This window comes from Protopterus annectens, chromosome 8.part0 (genome assembly GCF_019279795.1).
Source record: "Protopterus annectens isolate FY-2018-M chromosome 8.part0, PAN1.0, whole genome shotgun sequence".
NCBI lineage: Eukaryota > Metazoa > Chordata > Ceratodontiformes > Protopteridae > Protopterus > Protopterus annectens.
Genome location: NC_056741.1, coordinates 1,367,142,190 through 1,367,162,280, shown reverse-complemented (window position 1 = coordinate 1,367,162,280; position 20,091 = coordinate 1,367,142,190). Strand labels below are relative to the sequence as shown.

Here is a 20,091-nt window from a genome sequence, read left to right as displayed (position 1 = left end):
CTTTAGAACTTCTTATATATAGAGAATCCTGTAATTCCCATCATATATGGGCTCCCTAAGGTTCATAGGAATCCACAGATACCACCAATGAGACCCACAGTATCTGGAAGTCGATTGGCTACTACTGCATTGTCAAAAAATGTACAATATGAATTACATAATCTCTTGAAATATAGTAGAAGCTATATTACATTTGCATTGTCAAAAAAATTTACAATATGAATTACATAATCTCTTGAAATATAGTAGAAGCTATATTACAGATACAAATGATTTTTATCTGCATTGCACTTATGGATAAATGACTTAGATAAATTGTGGCTTGTCACCATAGATGTTAAACCACTGTTCACTGTAATCCCAAATGAGATAGGTATACAATGTCAGAGAATTTTTTAGTGAGCATATTGATTTTTCTACTAGTAAAGTAGAGATAATCTGTTCTGTGTTAGCGGTAGTACTTTGCAACATTCTTTAAGGAAAAACAGGTGGAGGACATATTTCTTCTTTAGGAGGGGATGTAAACACTTTGTATAGTTTTAAAACAAAGCGAATAACACCCAATGGAACAAATACCTTGCTACTGAGGAAATAGTAACAAAATAATCCAACTAAGTTTATTTAATTTGTTGACCGGGAGTGTCCGACTAGACATAGGTCCATTTTCAGCGGAGGCCCGGGGAGAAAAGCTCGACAGTTAAAATAAACAGACAGTAGTTACATTGGATTACATAGCGATTAACAATTTAAAATAGCAACTACTTGCAACATATTTACAGATGAAGAACATAGTACATCAGTAGACAATTAGAATCTTTATCTGTGAAGTAAATAACAGACATTAACAAATGTTACAATAAGAAGTTCCTGCTGTATAATAAGTACTAGGCTTATGAGCATCTGAGCTTGCTATAATCAAGGTAGTTAGTGAAGTGGAAATAAAGGTAGTGGTTGGATGGGGTGGGTGATATTAAGACTGGGAGTTGCAAGGACATAGCCAGCATGTTTTTAGGTGCGCTTTTAGTAAAGTTTTGAAGTAGGTGCATGATGGTATGGAGGTAATTGTGGGTGGGAGGGAGGTCCATAATTTGACTATGGTGCAAGAGAATAATGCTTCACCAGCAGAGTTATTGGCTTTAGTGATCTGCAAGTGATTTTTGTTGCTGGATCTTAGTGGTCTGGTGGTGCGATAGGGTTGGAGTAGATTCTGGAGGGATGGGACATTTAGTGGATGGTTTACTAGTTTGTGGGTGAGTGAGTGTTGATACCATTGAAGGAGGGGAGGTAGTTCAAGCCAGCCCAGTTCAGCAAGTGAGAGACAGTGGTGACTACGGTAGGATGGCCCTGTGGTGAATTTGGCGATTTTGTTGTAGCAGGTCTCTAACTTGTTTAGATTGCATTGCCTTAGGTTGGTATATATTGGAGAGGCATAAAGTAGGGTGGAGATAAGGTGGGAATTTGCTATTGAAATCTTTGCTGCTTTGGTGAGAAGTTGCTTATTTCTGTTATAATGCTCCTAGTTTTTTGTGGACTTTTTTATGTTTATGGTCATGGATATGTGAATGTCAAATTTTAGTTCATTGTCTATTTCCACTCCTAGCAATTTGGTGTGTTCAGTTGGGTATATAGTGGTGTTGCCTTTTGCTGTGATGTTAAAGTGAGAGCTGTTTTGAGTATATTTGGTGGGTTGGAAGATGAGTAGTTTAGTTTTGTTTGGGTTGAGTATTAATTGGGCATCGGATAACCAAGTTTCAACAGAGGAAAAGGCTTCCTGTGTGGCTTTTTGCAGTTTGGGTAGGGACTGGGCTGGGCAGATGATGGTTGAGTCATCTGCGTATGGTATTAGTGTGCCATGTTTGGTGGCAGAGGCTAGATTATTGGTGAAAACAGAGAAGAGTAGGGGTCCAAGGATGGATCCTTGAGGAACCCCTATGGTGACAGGTAGTTGGGGATATATGTCATTCTGCCATACAATGGATTGTTGGTGGTCACAGGTAACTCTGAAACCAGTTGGTGACTGATTGAGAGAAGGATTGGTTATTGAGGACAGAGATAAGTTGTTTGTGGAACCATGTCAAATGCTTTAGATAGGTCTAGGAAAGTTGCAGTAGCATAGGCAACCATGAAACATAGGAATGCCAAACTCACATAAAAAGTATTAAAACAGAGTCCGTTATTTGTGCACAGAGGTAAGCGCTTTCACAATCGCTTCATCAGACCATAAAACCCCTACATTATACATTTCCTTATATACCCACCATGCAAGTCACTTATGCAATAATTCAATAAAGAACTTAAAGGCAAAGTATACATCTAGACTTCATATTTTTTATAGACTATCAATAGAGCCCTCTTAAAACTTAAAATACATATGTATCATTGAATTATTGCATAAGTGACTTGCATGGTGGGTATATAAGGAATTGTATAATGTAGGGTTTTTATGGTCTGATGAAGCAATTGTGAAAGTGCTTACCTCTGTGCACAAATAAAGGACTGTGTTTTAATACTTTTTACGTGAGTTTGGCATTCCTATGTTTCATGGTTGCCTATGCTACTGCAATTTGGTTGGATTATTTTGTTACTTTGTATAGTTTTGTTGAATATTTACAGATCACGACTAACTTTTTATCTTTTAAATTAAAATATTCTGATTGTAACATTAATTTTTAGATAGCAATATTTTATATAATAATTATAAATTTAATACTACCATATATAGAAAAATGTACAGGCCACACAATATGTACATGCCAATAGCATGCATACAAGATTTATTTATAAAGGATTAATAAAAAGCCAATTAGGCCAGTAGATTAAATACATCTATAGAAGGGTTTAACAGATAAATGGATGCTATGGTGCATGACTTTACTGTAAGAAAATATAATGCCAAAATGATTAATAAAGGTATATCATCGAAAGAGAAAAAGCAGGCAAACCATACTCATTAGATAAGATACAATAGAATGAACACATATCTGACAATTTAGAGTGGTCTGTTAGTTATATCACCAAGTATAATACACATACTTCTCAAGTTAAGGTGGTTATTAAAAGGAATTGGAACATTCTAACCTCTGATAATGAAGTTAAAACTTTTATTGTCGAAAAAACACATTTTGTGTTCAAGAAAGAAATTTAAAACAGTTGTGTTATAAATTTAGTATTATTAAGACAAAACTCTTTATATCTACAACTAATCATACAGTACCATGTTATAATTGTGTTTTTTGCAGATTTATTAACTCACCTAAAGTATTTGTTCACCCATTTGTAAAAATAAGTTTATTTTTAAACACACATGCAACTTGTTCCACTGAAAATATGGTTTACCTGGCAAATTGTGAAAAATGTATATCATTTTACATAATTAAAACAAATCAGAAGTTAAAGGATAGAATAGCCTCACATTTGTCAGAAATGCGTAGGTGTGTTGAAACTAATGCCTTATTTAAGCACACTAGTGTCTGCAGTATTGAGCATACATTTAAATTTAGAGTGTTAATTAAAATTTTTGTTGGTATTAGGGGAGGTGATCTGATTAATAAAACTGAAGTCGAAGAATATAGATGGATAAATTATTTTAGGGCAGACCGTCCACCGGGGCTGAATAGCAAGAATAGTATTAAACCATTATTAAAAGAAAGACAAACATATGTAAGGTAATGTTATATATTTTATATATTCTTATTTTTTAGTTGTATAAGTTCTACACATAAAATCATATTGATATATATTATAGATAAGGTTTTAGATCTGAAATCTCTTTTAAACGTTTTATTACCAACTTTCTTATTACCAACTATTGTTTTTAGATATGTGACCATATCTTGAATTTTCATTCACTGGCTTGTATTTAAAAGTTCTGTATATATTGATAGGATTATAGCTTTTAACTTTTTTAACACTGAAGAAGAGTCCTGTGAGACTTGAAAGCTTTGTTATTTTATTACATATTCTTATTAACATTTTGAGAGGTTTGCACTGCTGCTTTTTTTCCTATTTTGACTGTTTGCTTGCAGCAGTTCATTCAGCTACCAGAGCATTTTGTTTTACTTGTACTGCATAATACAGACTAGCAGACCTCTCAACTATCCCTGTTTTGGAGGAGCGTTCCTATTTTCAGGCCTGATTTTCCCCTGCAAATGATGCACTTCTTGTCAGTGGCATGTCCCTATTTTCAGGATTGATTTATACTTTCACACAATTTTCAAAATCCCTCATCACCCATGATTTTTTTTTAAGCTGTCTAGTTCATAGAAAACCTCACTAATTACCAGCATATTAGTGGCATCAATTTAAAGAAAGAGGGCATCCATTTTACATATCCCCTTATCAGAAACAGAAATCAATGACCTGGTGTTGTCGAATTTTGCAATACAGTTCATTAAAGTCTACAGATTTTACATGGTCTCTTTGATAATGTGCTTATTTTTCCAGCATTTCTGTCACTCGTTTGTTAAATATTTGTTCATGAGTAGTACTCCACATTCCTACTAGAAACAGGAAAATGTATGCTATTTAATATTCATGTTTTATACTAATGAGATGTCCAGATTATTGGCTGGATGTACCTAAAATAACTGGGATAATGCACCAGTAAGTTAAAGTCTGAAATGGCCTTAGCATAACTCTGAAGACCAGTTTCAGAAAATGGAGAACACTGGCTGGTCATGAGCAAGGAGGATATGAGCTTACAACTGAGCCTAGCTACATATTTTGGGAAATGTGCCAAAAATCCTCAAACCAGTAAACCTGTCTTTTCCTGTATTCTATGTACTAATTGATATGCCACCTTGATGAAGTGACTGGCATCTGGTTTGTTCTCATTCACATAGATATGAACAGCATAATCTTACAGAGAAGGATTGGAAATGGTATGTTCATTTGTAGTTTAAAGCTAGAAGCACATCAGTGAAATAAATATGTTGCTTGTTGTTTTCCAACAATTTAAGTGACCTGTTTCATTTAAGACAATAAGTGGAAGTATCCAGTAATCATTGTAGAACGCTAAACATTTTAGCAAAGTACTCTTATTCACTGCAGCCATACGCTATCTCACATGAGGGTGAGATACAACAGAGAAAAATACCAAGAAGAGAAAGACTAAGGCTACAACATGGGAGCAGTACAAGCTATGGGAGAATGACAGGAGAGGATGTGGTCAGGCACTCATGGAGTGAGGCAGGGGGAGATGAGAGGAACAGGTCAGATGCTCAGGGAGTGGGGCAAGGGGGAGAGGAGGTGGTCAGGCACTCAGGGAGTGGGACAGGGGTGAGGAGAGGAGGAGGTCAGGTATGCTCAGGGAGTGAGGCAGAGGGAGAGGAGAGGAGGAGGTCAGGTGCTCGGAGTGGGGCAGGGAGAGAGGAGAAGAGGAGGTTAGGTACTCAGGGAGCTTGGCAGGAGGAGACAAGTAGGTCAGGTGCTCAGGGAGTGAGGCAGGAGGAGGAGAAAAGGAAGAGTAGGTCAAGTGCTCAGGGAGTGGGACAGGAGGAGAAAAAGGAGTAGGTCAGGTGCTCAGAGAGTTGGGCAGGAGGAGGAGTAGGTCAGGTGCTTGGGGAGTGGGGCAGAAGGAGGAGTAGGTCAGGTGCTCGGGAAGTGCGGTATGAGGAGTAGGTCAGGTGCTCGGGAAGTGCGCTATGAGGAGTAGGTCAGGTGCTGGGGGAGTGGGTTAGGAGGATTAGGTCAGGTGCTGGGGGAGTGGGGCAGAAGGAGGAGTAGGTCAGGTGCTCGGGAAGTGCGGTATGAGGAGTAGGTCAGGTGCTGGGGGAGTGGGTTAGGAGGATTAGGTCAGGTGCTGGGGGAGTGGGTTAGGAGGATTAGGTCAGGTGTTTGGGGAGTGGGGTAGGAGGAGGAGTAGGTCAGGTGCTCGGGAAGTGGGGCAGGAAGAGAGGAGGAGGAGTAGGTCAGGTGCTCAGGGTGTGGGGCAGGAAGAGAGGAGGGTTAGGTCAGGTGCTCGGGGTGTGGGGCAGGAGGAGAGGAGGAGAAGATCAGGTGCTTGGAGTGTGGAGCATGAGAGGAGGAGTAGGTCAGGTGCTCAGGGTGTGGGGCAGGAAAGGAGGAGGGTTAGGTCAGGTGCTCGGGGTGTGGGGCAGGAGGAGAGGAGGAGAAGGTCAGGTGCTTGGAGTGTGGAGCATGAGAGGAGGAGTAGGTCAGGTGCTCAGGGTGTGGGGCAGGAAAGGAGGAGTAGATCCGGTGTGGTGCAGGAGGAGAGGAGGAGTAGGTCAGGCACTCGGGGTATGGGGCAGGAGGAGTAGGCCAGGGGTGTGGGGCAGGAGGAGAGGAGGAGTAGGTCAGGTGCACAGGGTCTGGAGCAGGAGGAGTAGGTCAGGTGCACGGGGTCTGGAGCAGGAGGAGAGGAGGTGTAGGTCAGGTGCTTGGGGCAGGAGGAGGGGAGGAGTAGGTCAGGTGCTAGGGGAGTGGGGCAGGAGGAGGGTAGTAGAAGTAGGTCTGGTGCTAGGGGAGTGGGCAGGAGGAGAGGAGTAGGTCAGGTGCTCAAGGAGTAGGGCAAATGTATCACTTGTGAGCTTTAAGAGAGCAAGGGATGGGAAATCAGCAGGAGTATGGGTAACTTCGGAGGAAACTATGGGAGACAGAGACAGCAGCACTGGTGCAGGACAAAAAAGGTGACAGGAAACAAGACGGGCAGAAAACACAGAATACTCACCGGAGGACATTGGCAGAGAGAGAGGAACACAGGCAAGTTGAGGAACCAACTGAAGGAGAGCAGAGGGAAGCAGGTAATAATGAGAGTCTGGAATCAAGGAAGGAGAGAGGCAGTTAAAGATATACCAGAGTAAGAAGCCAAGGTAGAGAAACAGGGACATACAGCACTGATGAATGATATGAAGTGGACAAAGCCTATGATGGTCAGACAGGAGGCAGCAGGCATGGAGGGGTACTACCAGATAAGGATGAAGAGTTAGCCAGAATGAAGAGTTAGGGTACTTACAGGTCAGTTAAATCTAACACTGAATAGCAGGTTGACATAGCCTGGAAGAAGCAAGGAGCTACAGGACAGCACAGACCTCATTCACTAAGATTTCAGATGGGGAGCAGGAGCACAGAAAGAAAAGCTTGGTGAAAGTAGACAAGGTTCACGGCCTAACCGTTACCAGGAGTGGGGGGTCTTACAGTGACCAAACTAATGACACAAGTAGAGGATTGATGACAAATAGTCCATATGGGCCCCTGTTACCTGGTGGATGTGGCCATAGAAGGTGCAATGGAGACAAGAGGAGAGGCACTAGCCATATGTAGGAATTGGGTCACATGTCAAAACCTGCAGTAACAGCATGGAGATGATTAGACAGTTTAAATGCTGAATGAAGGAGTGGGGTGTGAAACCAACAATAGAAATAATGGGAGTCTGGGTGCCTTTGAATACAAGAAGCTTTTCAACAGGACTGTTTCAATTTGGTCCCATGGAACTGTGCTGTTAAAACAGGGGCCAAAACGCACATTGAAGTATGCCTTTAAACTAGAAGGGGGGGTAAGCGAACAACTCATCATGGAAAGCAAAACATGGTAGGGGAAAGGAGGGATACAGGTGAAGGTGAGTTAAAAAAAACATCAGAATGCCGGGGTTAAAGGAAGACAGTAAAACTAGATGGCAGGAAGACTGTAAAGAAGGCTGCAGAGAATAAAGTATCAGAAAGATTATATTTACAGACAAAACAAAAGGAGAAAGAGTAGCATGAGATGAAAGGAAATGGTAATCCTTAACAGTCAGATGCAAATAAGGAGGAGAAATCCTGAAAGGGATTGGCTGAGTATGTAAGAAATAGAGAAAGAAGAACCAGAGTAAAGACACTTATTTATGAACAGAAGAGATCCAGAGAGAAAGTCAGAAGATAAGATCAAAAACATTTTATAAGGTTGGAACGGAAAGAGTAAGGAGATGTGAAAGCAGGACAATATTGCCCTATGTTCAATAGATCAAAAAGTATAAAATACATCCAACTTGTAAAGTGAGGTTGAAGTGATTGAAATAATGGAGATCAGGGACACTGACAGAGGGGGTGGGACAAGGTGGTACTGACATTTATAATATTCGTGGAAGCAGAATGGGTCGGATGGTAGAGAAATGGAAGTAGACATAAGGAAGGGCTATGGGAAGAGGAGCTGGAGTGTAGAGAATAACTAGGATCATATCGGATGGCAAGGAGGAAGTGAGTGCTAAAATAAGGTTCATATCAGTAAAGTTACAGCAAAATGGAAAATCTGCTATAATGAACCCTGCAGCCACCTACTGCAAATACAAGGAATGGCATGCTAGTCAAAGATGAAATCAAATGGACTGACTTGCAGGAAAAGGGTAGCTGTGATGATTGGATCCTCATCCTGCCAGAGACATACTGGGGCATTCTGTCCTTTAAAGTGTGCCATTAGGGCAGTCTGAATGAAGTGCTTGACAGTGCAGGGTTCAAACAAAAGGAATTGGTAAGAACCAGGAAAAGAAGAATCTTTAATCTGACTCAATATACAAGGGAATGAGGGGACAGATCTTAGTGTGATCATCACTGAGTAACCATGTGACAAAAAGATCACTGCCTGGAATTACAGACAGTTTATTGGAGGGGCTATATTTAGAATATTAAAATAACAAATGGTGAGCTGGAAAGATGTCAGGAGAATAAAGGAGTGATGACCTTTGGGAAATTATGAAAATGTGATATGCAGAAGTTCTGAAAAAGGTTACAAAGATAGAAAAAGAAACCAGTCTGGTTTACTAGTGAAATGATACCAGCAATAAAGGAAAAGCAAGGATCATACACGGAAGGGGGTTATTGGGAAAGTGTAAAAGTAAAGCAACAAAATGCATTAGAAAGACAACTGGAAACAGAAGAAAAAACAGCAAATAATGAAAATGGAATGAAGATTTCTGCAAGTGTACAAGGAAAGGAAGGCATCAGAAAGAGACCTGGTAAAAATAGGCTGGGAATGACAGGAAAGAAACAAATGAGGGTACGAGTCTAGGAAGGCAGTGGACAAGGGGAGCACAGAACGGTAAAGAAACAGCAGAGAAGTTGGAAAGGGTATGCAGCTCTGAGGAAGATTAAGGTGCTGGGAGCAGATGAGATTTTGCCAAGGAACTTACAATTGACTATTACAGTATCTGTACAATGTGAGAGAACAATTCCATAGTAGTTTTATAGAGATAATTCTCACTGGACTGAAGGTTAACAGTTAGGGTACCAATCTACAATAATAGTCTAATAAATCCCATTATTCCTCTGGCCAATCAACACTCAAGACAGCCAGCACTGTCAGGCTAAATGAAAAAGTCTGCCTGAACTAGTAATAAGATCCATTTTCTGTAATCCCATGGGCCTACATGCTCAAGATTTGACTTATAGCCTTTAACTCTACCTAAAAATACAAAAGTCTGCATTTGATGCCAGTACCATCCATGCAGCTCAAATTGTGGCTCTGACTGTCTTACAAATACCAATTACTTCTGAGAATCTTACAACTGCCCATTAGTTCATACAAGTATCCTTGACAGAATTCCATTGACACTCCATCCCAAAATGAGGCATCTAACCCAGACTGTGATACTTACATGGATCAAACCTAGAACACCATGAAGTCTACATGAATCGTGGATTTTAAGGTAGCAAGGTCATTAGAGTTGCAGCTTTTTCAGCCACAAACAAGCCATTTCTCATTAAAAACACAACCTTTTGCACTTCAGTAATTCGACTGTTTAACACATGAACTATTTTTCTACAATAACTTCAGAAGTTGGATATTTTTCCACTTGGAAGAATGACCTTCTATACCGCCACCTATACACCCAACTTTTCTATGGTTATATCTCCACAAATATGGAATGTGCAATGTATCACAGCATTTATGCAACCAGATGAATTATACTGTTTTGCCAAGGCATTACTTCAGTGGAAAGCAATCAGTACTTCAGTGCATAGCATCCATGCAATACAACGTATGCCATCATCAGTACAGGAAAGAACTTCCAAGAAAGAGGTGTACCAACACCTTTGCCCAACGGTTCTTGGAATTAACAAATTCCAATGCCCTGGATCAACTAATCCATAGTCCCACCAGGGGCTCCAATATCCTAGATCTGGTCATTACCAACATGGGAAATCGATGCTCCGCACCTATGGTCACCCCCTCGTTTTCCAGGTCAGACCATAAGCTAAAAACCCTTAACATCCACATCCCAACCCCACCCCCCAGTAAGGAAACCTCCATAAAAAACTTCTCCAAAGCCAACTTCATGCTATTCAAGTCAGAAGTGACAAACTTCATGACACCCATGCAGACGGGAGCTGAAAATTTGACTGCTGAATCCTACACAAAGGCACTGTACGAGCACATCCACTCGTGCATAAATCGTGCCATCCCAAATAGAATCAAGATGCTCTCCTCCAAAAAAAGGAAGACAATCTGGTGGTCCCCTGCCATAAACAAATTATACAACAGAAGGAAAAAACTGTTGCAGAAAAGAGGAAAATCCCAGGATGCAAAAAACTCCCTTACCAGCCTCAGTAAGAAGCTGAGCTCCCTCATAAAATCCTCCAAAGCTAGTTACGAAAATAAAATTGCCAAAATCCCAAAGACAACCAGAAGACATTCTATAGTTATGTCAAGAATCTAAATGTCAATGCTCTGAGCTACAACAGAAAGGCATTAAATATACTGATCCCAAGGATATTGCCAATATCCTGGCAGATCGATTTAGTGCCAACTTCACCCCCCTCTCACCCCCTACAGGGCCCATCTCAATACCAAAAGATTTCCAAATTCCGGTAATCATGGCCACACAGGTACAAAACTGCACTCTCCAAAGCTATGAATACAGCATCCATGGGACCAGATGACATCCCGGGCTGTGTACTACATGAACTACAAAATGAACTGGCACCTCACCTAAGTGTCATGTTTAATCATAGCCTCACCTCAGGCTTCGTGCCCACTGAGTGGTGCACAGCTACAGTTATCCCACTCCACAAGGGGGGATCCACCTTGGATCCCAGGAACTACCGTCATCAGTCTGATGAGCTTGATCTGCAAGGGCTTAAAAACAAAGACATTGGCAAGCTTCAAACACTGGACCTTACCCAGTTTGGGTTCGTGAAGGGCTGATCTTGTCTCATGAACCTGATTGACTTCTTTGAATCAGTCTCCAGAGCTGTGGACAAGGGTAAGGTGGTCCACACAGCCTATCTGGACCTCGCCAAGGCCTTTGACACCACCCCCCACTCTGGAATCATAGATAAACTTACTAAGCTGGGCATAAATCCCTACATCACTCGATGAGTTGCCAACTAGCTTACTGACAGAACCCAGACTATAAAAGTAGTGGACTCCAAATCCAGCTCCAGACAAGTGAAGTACCTCAGGGTTCAGTCCTGGGACCACTCTTGTTTGGCATCTACTTCTCTAAAGTACAGGCCAACACTAAGGGACTCTGGCTAATAAGGTTTGCAGATGACTTGAATTCCCAAATGATGTGGATATTCTACAAAAGGGTCTTACAGAAATAGATGCTTGGTGCCAGAGCCATGGGCTTAAGCTTAATGCCAATAAATGTATAGTTATCCCCTTAGGGAAAAACCATGTACCCATGAATTACCGCATAGATGGCAGAACACTAAACACCGAAAGTGTGATGAGAGACTTAGGGACACAGGTGGACAGTGGTCTCACCTTTGATAACCACATCGCCACAACAGTCAGGAAACCCTATGTGGCACACCTCATCACTAAGGGATTTTCATCCAGAAAAAAGGAGGTCATTGTCCCACTGTACTCATCCCTCATTAGACCCATTATGGAGTACAACGCCTCGCTTGGCATGTACCTCACAAGACATCTGCAACACCTGGAAAGGTTGCAGAAATACCTCACTAAAAGAATCACAGGCCTAAAGCAGATGCCCTATGCTGACCATCTAAAAAATCTCCAGCTATACTCTGTGGCATATCGCCTACTCAGAGGCGATCTCTGCTTAACATACTAGGCCATGCCAAACCCTGAGCTGTTGGAGATGCTCCACTTAAAGAAATCCCAATCCCTCAGAGCCGAGACTCCCCATACTCTGGAATAGACTGCCCATACATGTCAAGCAGAGCACCTCCTTGGCCCTCTTCAAAAGGAACCTTGACGATTGGATGGGAGATAGGAAATTCACCCTGGGGATCACGTCAGTTGCCCTGCTAGACAGGGGTCCAGGGAAGTAAATATTGTGGGAAGAAATATCCAGGGAATTGTTATGACTAGGCTTGTATAGGCCCTAGGGACGATAGCCTAGTACCAACCTATGAACTTGCATATTCCATGAGCATGCTAGCCGATTCCATCTACAGTGAGATGGATCCTTTTTGCTCAGTGCACATCAGAAATTAAGGACAAATTCACTGAAAAATCTGCACAAAAAATTACACACAGCAGTCACAACATACAGAACATGGCTACACAGTCACTTGATACTACAACTTGCACCATACTGAAAGAGTTTAAATTCAAAGTAACAAACATAGCTAACACAACAAGGCTATGTACTAACCACCATATTATGTATACGTTCAAGATTTCACCCACAGAAATATATCAATTACTAGCGTAGTAAAATAATGCAGAACTGGGGTCTCTGACTAGCCCCAGCACAGGTCTATATAGATGTAGGAGTTTGGGGCTGCAGGGAGGCAGAATGAGTTTAAATGGCATTTTTCTCAGTTTTGGCTGGTCAGCATAAAAGTGTGCTCAAAACCTGACAGCTGTCAGATGGAAAGTTCTATACCATTTCCTCCAGTACAACTCCCACTAAAGCTACAGAGACAAAATGATCAGTTTTAATAATTGGCTTAATTTCTGGTGTCATTCTAGGGGATCCAATGTCTGTCTGCCTGGAATGACATGCTTGACAAGCCACGCTGCTTCGCAAGGGACGGCTTGCACCTGTCACCCCTGGGTTTCCGGATATTGGCAAAGGCTCTTGCCACCCCCATAGTGCCTTTTTTAGACAAGGCTCAAATTCTAAACCCACCGCCCTAGAAAACAATAATGGAAAAAAACTAAGGATAATGCTGCTCAATGCCAGAAGTCTAAATCTCAAGATGCACGCCCTCAAAGCCCTCCTCAGTATGGAGAACATTGATGTCTGTGCTTTGACTGAAACCTGGTTCAAGGCTCCTTTGAGCACCCCGGCACTATCAGGTTTTACCTCATTTCATGCATTCCGGCCCCAAAACCCGGACCGTACCACAAAAGGAGGGGGTGTATCCATATTCATCAAGGATACCCACACCTCCAGGCTGGTGGCAACTCACGAAGCATCAGAGACCATTCAGGTGCAATTAACCATAGGCAAAACTGCTCTACAGTTTGTAGCATGTTACAGGCCACCCTCTCAAACTCAGGAACCCCACACAGCCTTCCTGAAGACACTGGAGAGTATAAATGTCTCTCCAAACACCATCATATTGGGTGACTTCAACTACCCAAACATAGACTGGGAACATTACTCAAGCCCCAATACCCTAGCCCAAAGGTTCCTGGAGTTCATAAACTCAAATGCTATGGAACAACTTGTCACCATTCCCACAAGAGGTGAAAATATACTAGATCTGATCATGACAAACATGGGGACAAAATGCTCCACACCGGAAGTATATCCCTCATTGGTGAGATCAGACCATAAACTAATCTCAATGGAGATCCACATCCCACCCCCACCCCCAACAAAAAAGACCACAGTGAAAAACTTCTCAAAAGCCAACTTCACACTTCTTAAGACTGGTGTGGTACCCTTCAAGGCCCCTGAGCCATTGGAAACCACAACCCACGCTGCTGAATCCCTTACAAATGCTTTCTACGAGCACCTCCAGGATTGCATGGATCAAGCAATCCCAAATAAAATCAAGACCCTTTCCACCAAAGGCAAGCGCCCAATCTGGTGGACCCCAGCCATAAACAAACTTTACAACAAGAAGAGAAAGCTACTACAAGATAGAGCAAAATCCCTAAAAGGGAAGACATCTCTGATCTATACTAGTAAAAAACTACGATCACTCATAAAATCATCCAAGGCCAACTTTGAGAGAAAAATCGCCAAGGACTCAAAAGACAATCATAAGGCCTTCTTTAGCTATGTTAGAAATCTGGGTGGAAACTCCCAGATATGCTCAGAATTAGTCCAAAATGATACAAAAATCACTGAACCCACAGACATTGCAAACATACTGGCAGACAGGTTCAGTGAAAATTTCTCCCCCCCCCCCCCAAAAGGAGAAATATCTATCCCAGCAGAGTGTAGCCTCCCAATCATCTCAAATGCCCAGGTGAGAGCTGCTCTCTCTAAAGCTAAAAACACAGCATCAATGGGACTGGATGGTGTCCCCGGCTGTGTGCTACACGAACTCAATGAGGAACTAAACCCACACATAAGGCTGCTGTTTAATCTTAGCCTTACCACAGGATACGTACCCAAAGAGTGGCGTACGGCAACTGTGGTCCCACTCCACAAAGGCGGTGCTTCTACGGACCCTGGTAATTACCGCCCCATAAGCTTAACAAGCCTGGTCTGCAAAGCTATGGAGAGGATCATAATGGAACTCATAAATAAAGACATAGGGGACCTACAGACATTGGATCCTACCCAATTCGGCTTTGTCAAGGGCAGATCATGCCTCTTGAACTTGGTCGACTTTTTTGAAACAGTCACCAAGGCCATTGATGAGGGTAAGGCAGTTCACACAGCCTACCTTGACCTGGCAAAAGCTTTCGACACAATACCCCACTCGGGTATCATAGAAAAGCTCACCAGCTTAAATGTAAACCCATATGTCACAAGATGGGTTGCAAACTGGCTCAAGGACAGAACCCACAGGGTTAGAGTTGCTGGTGCCATGTCAGACTCCAAGCCGGTCACAAGCAGTGTCCCACAGGGCTCAGTCCTGGGCCACCTCTTGTTCGGCATCTACTTTTCAGAAGTGCAGGCAAACATAGGAGGATTGTGGCTGACAAAGTTTGCAGATGACTGCAAACTGGGTGCCATAGTTGAAAATCCATCAGACACAGATATCCTTCAGAGAGGTCTCATAGAAATGGATAACTGGTGCCAGAGCCATGGCCTTAAGCTAAACGCCAAAAAATGTATAGTCATACCCTTTGGTAAAAACAAGGTAACCCCAAGTTACCACATAGGTGGCAATCCATTAAGCACAGAAGAGGTTATCAGGGACCTGGGGACCCAAGTTGACAGTAACCTTTCTTTTGACACTCACATTGCCAAAGTGGTTAGGAGGACCTTCTACAATGCCCACCTGATTATGAAGGGATTCACATCCAGATCAAGGGAGGTCATTGTTCCCTGTACTCTTCACTTATCAGACCAATGATTGAGTACAATGCCCCATTCGGAATGTATCTTACCCGACACCTGCAGCAATTGGAAAGACCCCAAAATTTCCTCACCAAAAGGATAAAGGGGCTCAAAAATATGCCATATGCTGCCCGACTGAAGAAACTCCAGCTCTATTCAGTCGCATACCGTCTGCTCAGAGGTGACCTGTGCCTGACATACAAGGCCATGTCCAACCCGGAATTAATGGACATGCTCCACCTCAAAAAATCCAAATCCACCAGAGCCACAAGAGCAAGAGACTTAAACCTCAACACGGATATAAATAGGATGTGCTGGAGGGACAGATTCATCACCCAGAGACTCCCTATGCTGTGGAACAGAATCCCGGCCCATGTGAGACAGAGCACCTCGCTGGCTCTGTTCAAGAGGAATCTTGACCAGTGGATGGGAGATCGTAGGTTTACCCCGGGGATCATCTCTGTATCACTGCTGGACAGAGGCATGGCAAACTAATGGGTATAGTATTCTTCAACCTAAGGGGTGGTGAAAGCCACACATCTCTGGCTAGGCTTATAAATGCCCTAAGGCAGATAGCCTAGTATGAACCTATCTGACAGAGTATAAATAAGTGGGTTCACTGGAATGTATCAATGACCAGGCTGTCAAACTATGACTCATCACCTCTGAATGGCCAATCAGTACCATTCAATAAAAGGACTGAGCAATTATTTCCTCCTCCATAACTAACTATAACCACACCCAAGGTGTAAGGTACAGATGACAAATGAATTAAACAGGTTGTGTGTCTTCACCCTCTCCCCCACTAGAGGACTAACTGGATTGGCAACTCGCTGCCTGACAGAACCCATACCATTAATGCTGGAGGCATTTGTTCTAGACAGAAATTGTCACTAGTGGTGTCTCACAAGGGTATGCTGACGATTGCAAATGAGGTACAGTTATCAAATTCCATTCTGATTCCCAAATTCGCCAGCAAGGGCGGGACCAAACAAATACTTGGTGCATTAATCATGGGCTTACCCTCAGTACCAAGAAATGCAACATAGTTTCATCTGATACCTCTAGCATCATTACTGCTTACCACATTGACAGCATTCCACTTAAATTTGCCACAACCGTCATGGACTTCGGTACATATGTTGAGAACAGACTCCTTTGGCTATCATATCTCTGTGATGGTCAAAAAATCCTTCTACCTTACACAGCTTGCTATAGTTCCACTTAATTCATCCATTACTAGGCTGATCACTGCATATAATGCATCCTCTGGCATTATATCACCAGTCAACTAAACCAGCTTAACAGACCTCAATGTTTTCTTACTAAGGGTACTGAAAGAGATCTGACAGATTAAAAGCTATATCCCTTTACTCAAGGTCATATAGACTTCTGAATGGTGATCTTTGCTTAAGTTTCCATGGCATTAATAACCCATATAGAACAAGGGGTAAAGCAAACATCTAAACATACAACATCACTTCAGCAATACTAGCTGGCATGACAGATACCCAACCCAATGTATCCTTAACCAAACATATTTCAGTTTCTAGAATAGGCTGGCCTTAAATATCACAATACTTCCCTAGTAACCTTTAAAACCCGCCTGGATGACTGGATAGGTAATCAGAAATGTTTACTAGAGATACATGTAGAAAGTCTACTTAATGGGGAATACTGTTAATTCTCCCACTAGTATTGGTTGACACAGATGAGTTTCTTGATGATCTGCTTTGGTCATAAGCCTAGTATGATCCTATTCAGTAAATGCAATGTCCAACATTGGTTTCATTTAATAATAAATCAGCTTTGCTTCAATGTCATGTATATATATATATATATATATATATATATATATATATATATATATATATATATATATATATATATATATATATATATATATATATATATACACATACACACACACATTCTTTTTGCACTGTATTTGTATGGTATCCAAGGAAGAGACTAATGTCTCATCTAAGATTGGTTCTTCCTTGTTGTGATGGGCTCTAGCTCCTGCAACCCTGGGTAGGATGAAGCAGGACTAATAAAAATAATGAATAACATCTGGTCTGCTGTTGTAATGTGCTTTTATTGTACTAGGAATGCCCCCAAACCCTTTTCATCCCATAAATGAACTATCATGCAGGCCTAGTTCAGAAAAAAAATCATCTGTATTGGACAAGAAGAGAAACAATTCAGTTGGTAAGGTACTGCTCTTGTAAAGCTGTGTTTTGGTTATCATCTTTCAGTGCTTTGTTGGGTTAAATGTTTCTTTTATCCTCAAAACCTGTGCTTAAGTACTTTATGAATAAAAAAGGAAAAAGAAGTACAAAATGGAAGGTGTAGTTATTCTGCAGGATGCACAATGCCATAATTTACATTTTCTGTAAGAAATCAGAAGAAACAGATAATGATTCACAAAGCCCACCCAGGTATTCAAGCTAGTTCCCATGTAGTTGCCCTTCCTCTTTCCCTCCATTACTGGTTTCATCCCAAGCACCTTTAACCCCCCTTCACTTTTTTTTTTCCTGCAAGTCATTTCAACTGCCCCACAACCCTGTCTGTAAAATAAATAATTCACAGCTTTCAGATAGCACACATTTCTCCCTTTATCTCATCCACTCATTTAACATCTTCCACCAGTCCCTCTGTGGCAGTGCCTTCTTGTTCAGCTCTTGTCCAAGATTTTAAAACTTAACCCTAATCCATGAAACAATAACCAGAGATTTACAACAGTATCATTGCTGGCAGTGATGCTGGGTAGGTTAGTAGTTCTTGGCAATTACTCCACACTTCTTAATATTGCACTCATTACAGAAAATATACAAAGTTTGTATTCTTTATTATAATTGCTGTCGGCAAATTTATATATCATCAGGGAAACTGTCCCTGAATAAAAATCAGGAAAAAATCCCTGATAGATAATATTATGCAAATTGCCTTTACACATATGCTGCATGTAGACAATTACCTATGTAAAAGAGTTCCACCCGATAATAACTGATTCGGTTACCAAACTGTAATGCATTTAATTTGAATCCACTTTCAAGCTTGCTAAGTATTCCGAGCGGACAGGTTATCCACTGTGGCGACCCCTAACCGGGAAAAAGCCGAAAGAAGAAGAAGACGGTCTACCTATACAGTGGATACACACCATACATCCCAACTTCTTAGCACAAAAAATGTGGACAAAGCCAAAAATAATGAGGGACAAAGCTCCCCCCCCCCCCCCCTCAAACAGGGACAATAAATATTGCTCTTATAAACTTAGAAAGTTGGCAGAGTATAAAGTTTTATGTTACCATGCATTTTCAGAAGTATGTGAAGTCTGAAACTCTAACACCTGTCATTATTTAGTGAATTCAATCCTCACTGGATTTCCTTCAAAAATCCAGAAAACTACAAGTTTTATGTGGCACATACTGGACATTATGCAACAATGTGAACAGGTGAGAGGTATGATACAAACACAGTGGATCGGCATTCAGTACTTAAAATTGCATTCACACTGAACCGAGGTTGAGTAGATATTTCTGTCACTCATGGTATGGTTAATAAAATGGTAAGAAAATGTTGAGTTTTTACATTTTAGCAGATTTTTGAGAGTAAAAATGCACTAGAAAATTAAACTTTTAATATTGTGAGATAAATCAGCACGGACACCCTTTTTCAGTTTTATATATGAGGATCACATTTAAAAAATCGTAGATAAACCGCAATTCTAAATCTAAACAGCAGCCACAGTACTGCCCCTCCAAAGTTTTGCCCACTCCTCCTCCGAAGGCATCCTAAACCATACATACACAAGAGTGGCCTTATAAATAGCAATGAGAAAAAACACCCGGCAGTGAAGTTCATAAATAAAATATGGCAAACGGATGTAGGAACAGGATAACAGAAAATATATCGTAAATAGTCAGACATATACATACCATAGTAGGATCCCCACGTTGTGTTATTCTGAAAAGAGGTCGAAAGGTTAAGAATCCAGACAGTCACTTTATAAGATGAATTATGGCACTTGCAACATTATTTAGCCGATAAAAGTGAAGTGCTTATTTCGACGTCAAGGAAGGACTGCTAAAACTTGCCAACCAAACAACCTGCGGCTTCATCACATTCTTAGTGGAACTGGATAAACCTGTAGCTCCACCTGAACCGTCTGGCTCATACTGAGCATTGCTAAAGGTTGTGGGCAAAGTAACCTGCCGTTTTCAATACCTACAGCTAAAATGCAGCTCATGCAGAGACGTACACAACCCATTGGGAGGATGACCCACAAATGGGGCAATGATTCGGGGAAGACACCTGTACTGGGCGCTGGTGACCCTGGTGTTTTCGTTGGGAGGGCGGTATCTGTAGTGCACAATGACTGTCCCAAATCTTACTACAGTTCTCTATAGACTGAGTCCCACACTTTCGCCTTTAGACACACACAGAACAAGTACACATATGTGGACAGTCTGGTATGTGGACCCTGTTGATTAACTGCCCTCTTACCAGCCCCTTCTCTGTATTAATTATACCTCATGGACTACCATCCCTTCACCATTCTCTGATGCTTTTTCTCCTCTTCTCTCTCTCTTCTGCAAAATTCCTTCTTACTGCGTACCTCTCAACTTCTCAGAGCAAGAAATCTGCACAAAGCCATAAATAATGGGGGACAAAGGCTCAAAAATAGGGACACGTTTTAAATGTTGCCTTACAAATTTAGCAAGTCGATA

General features: G+C 41.6%; 1 protein-coding gene across 2 annotated transcripts in view; it reads right to left on the bottom strand.

The window, feature by feature from the left end:
• LOC122809435 (transmembrane protease serine 13-like) overlaps positions 1–19,498 on the bottom strand; it is a 548,009-nt gene extending 528,511 nt beyond the window's left edge. For both annotated transcript variants that reach the window (XM_044080945.1, XM_044080946.1), the window contains exon 1: positions 19,300–19,498. In XM_044080945.1, coding sequence (XP_043936880.1) covers positions 19,300–19,302 — 3 coding nt within the window. In that variant the 5' untranslated portion in view covers positions 19,303–19,498. The remainder of the gene's footprint in view (positions 1–19,299) is intronic.
• Between the last annotated feature and the right edge of the window lie 593 nt (positions 19,499–20,091).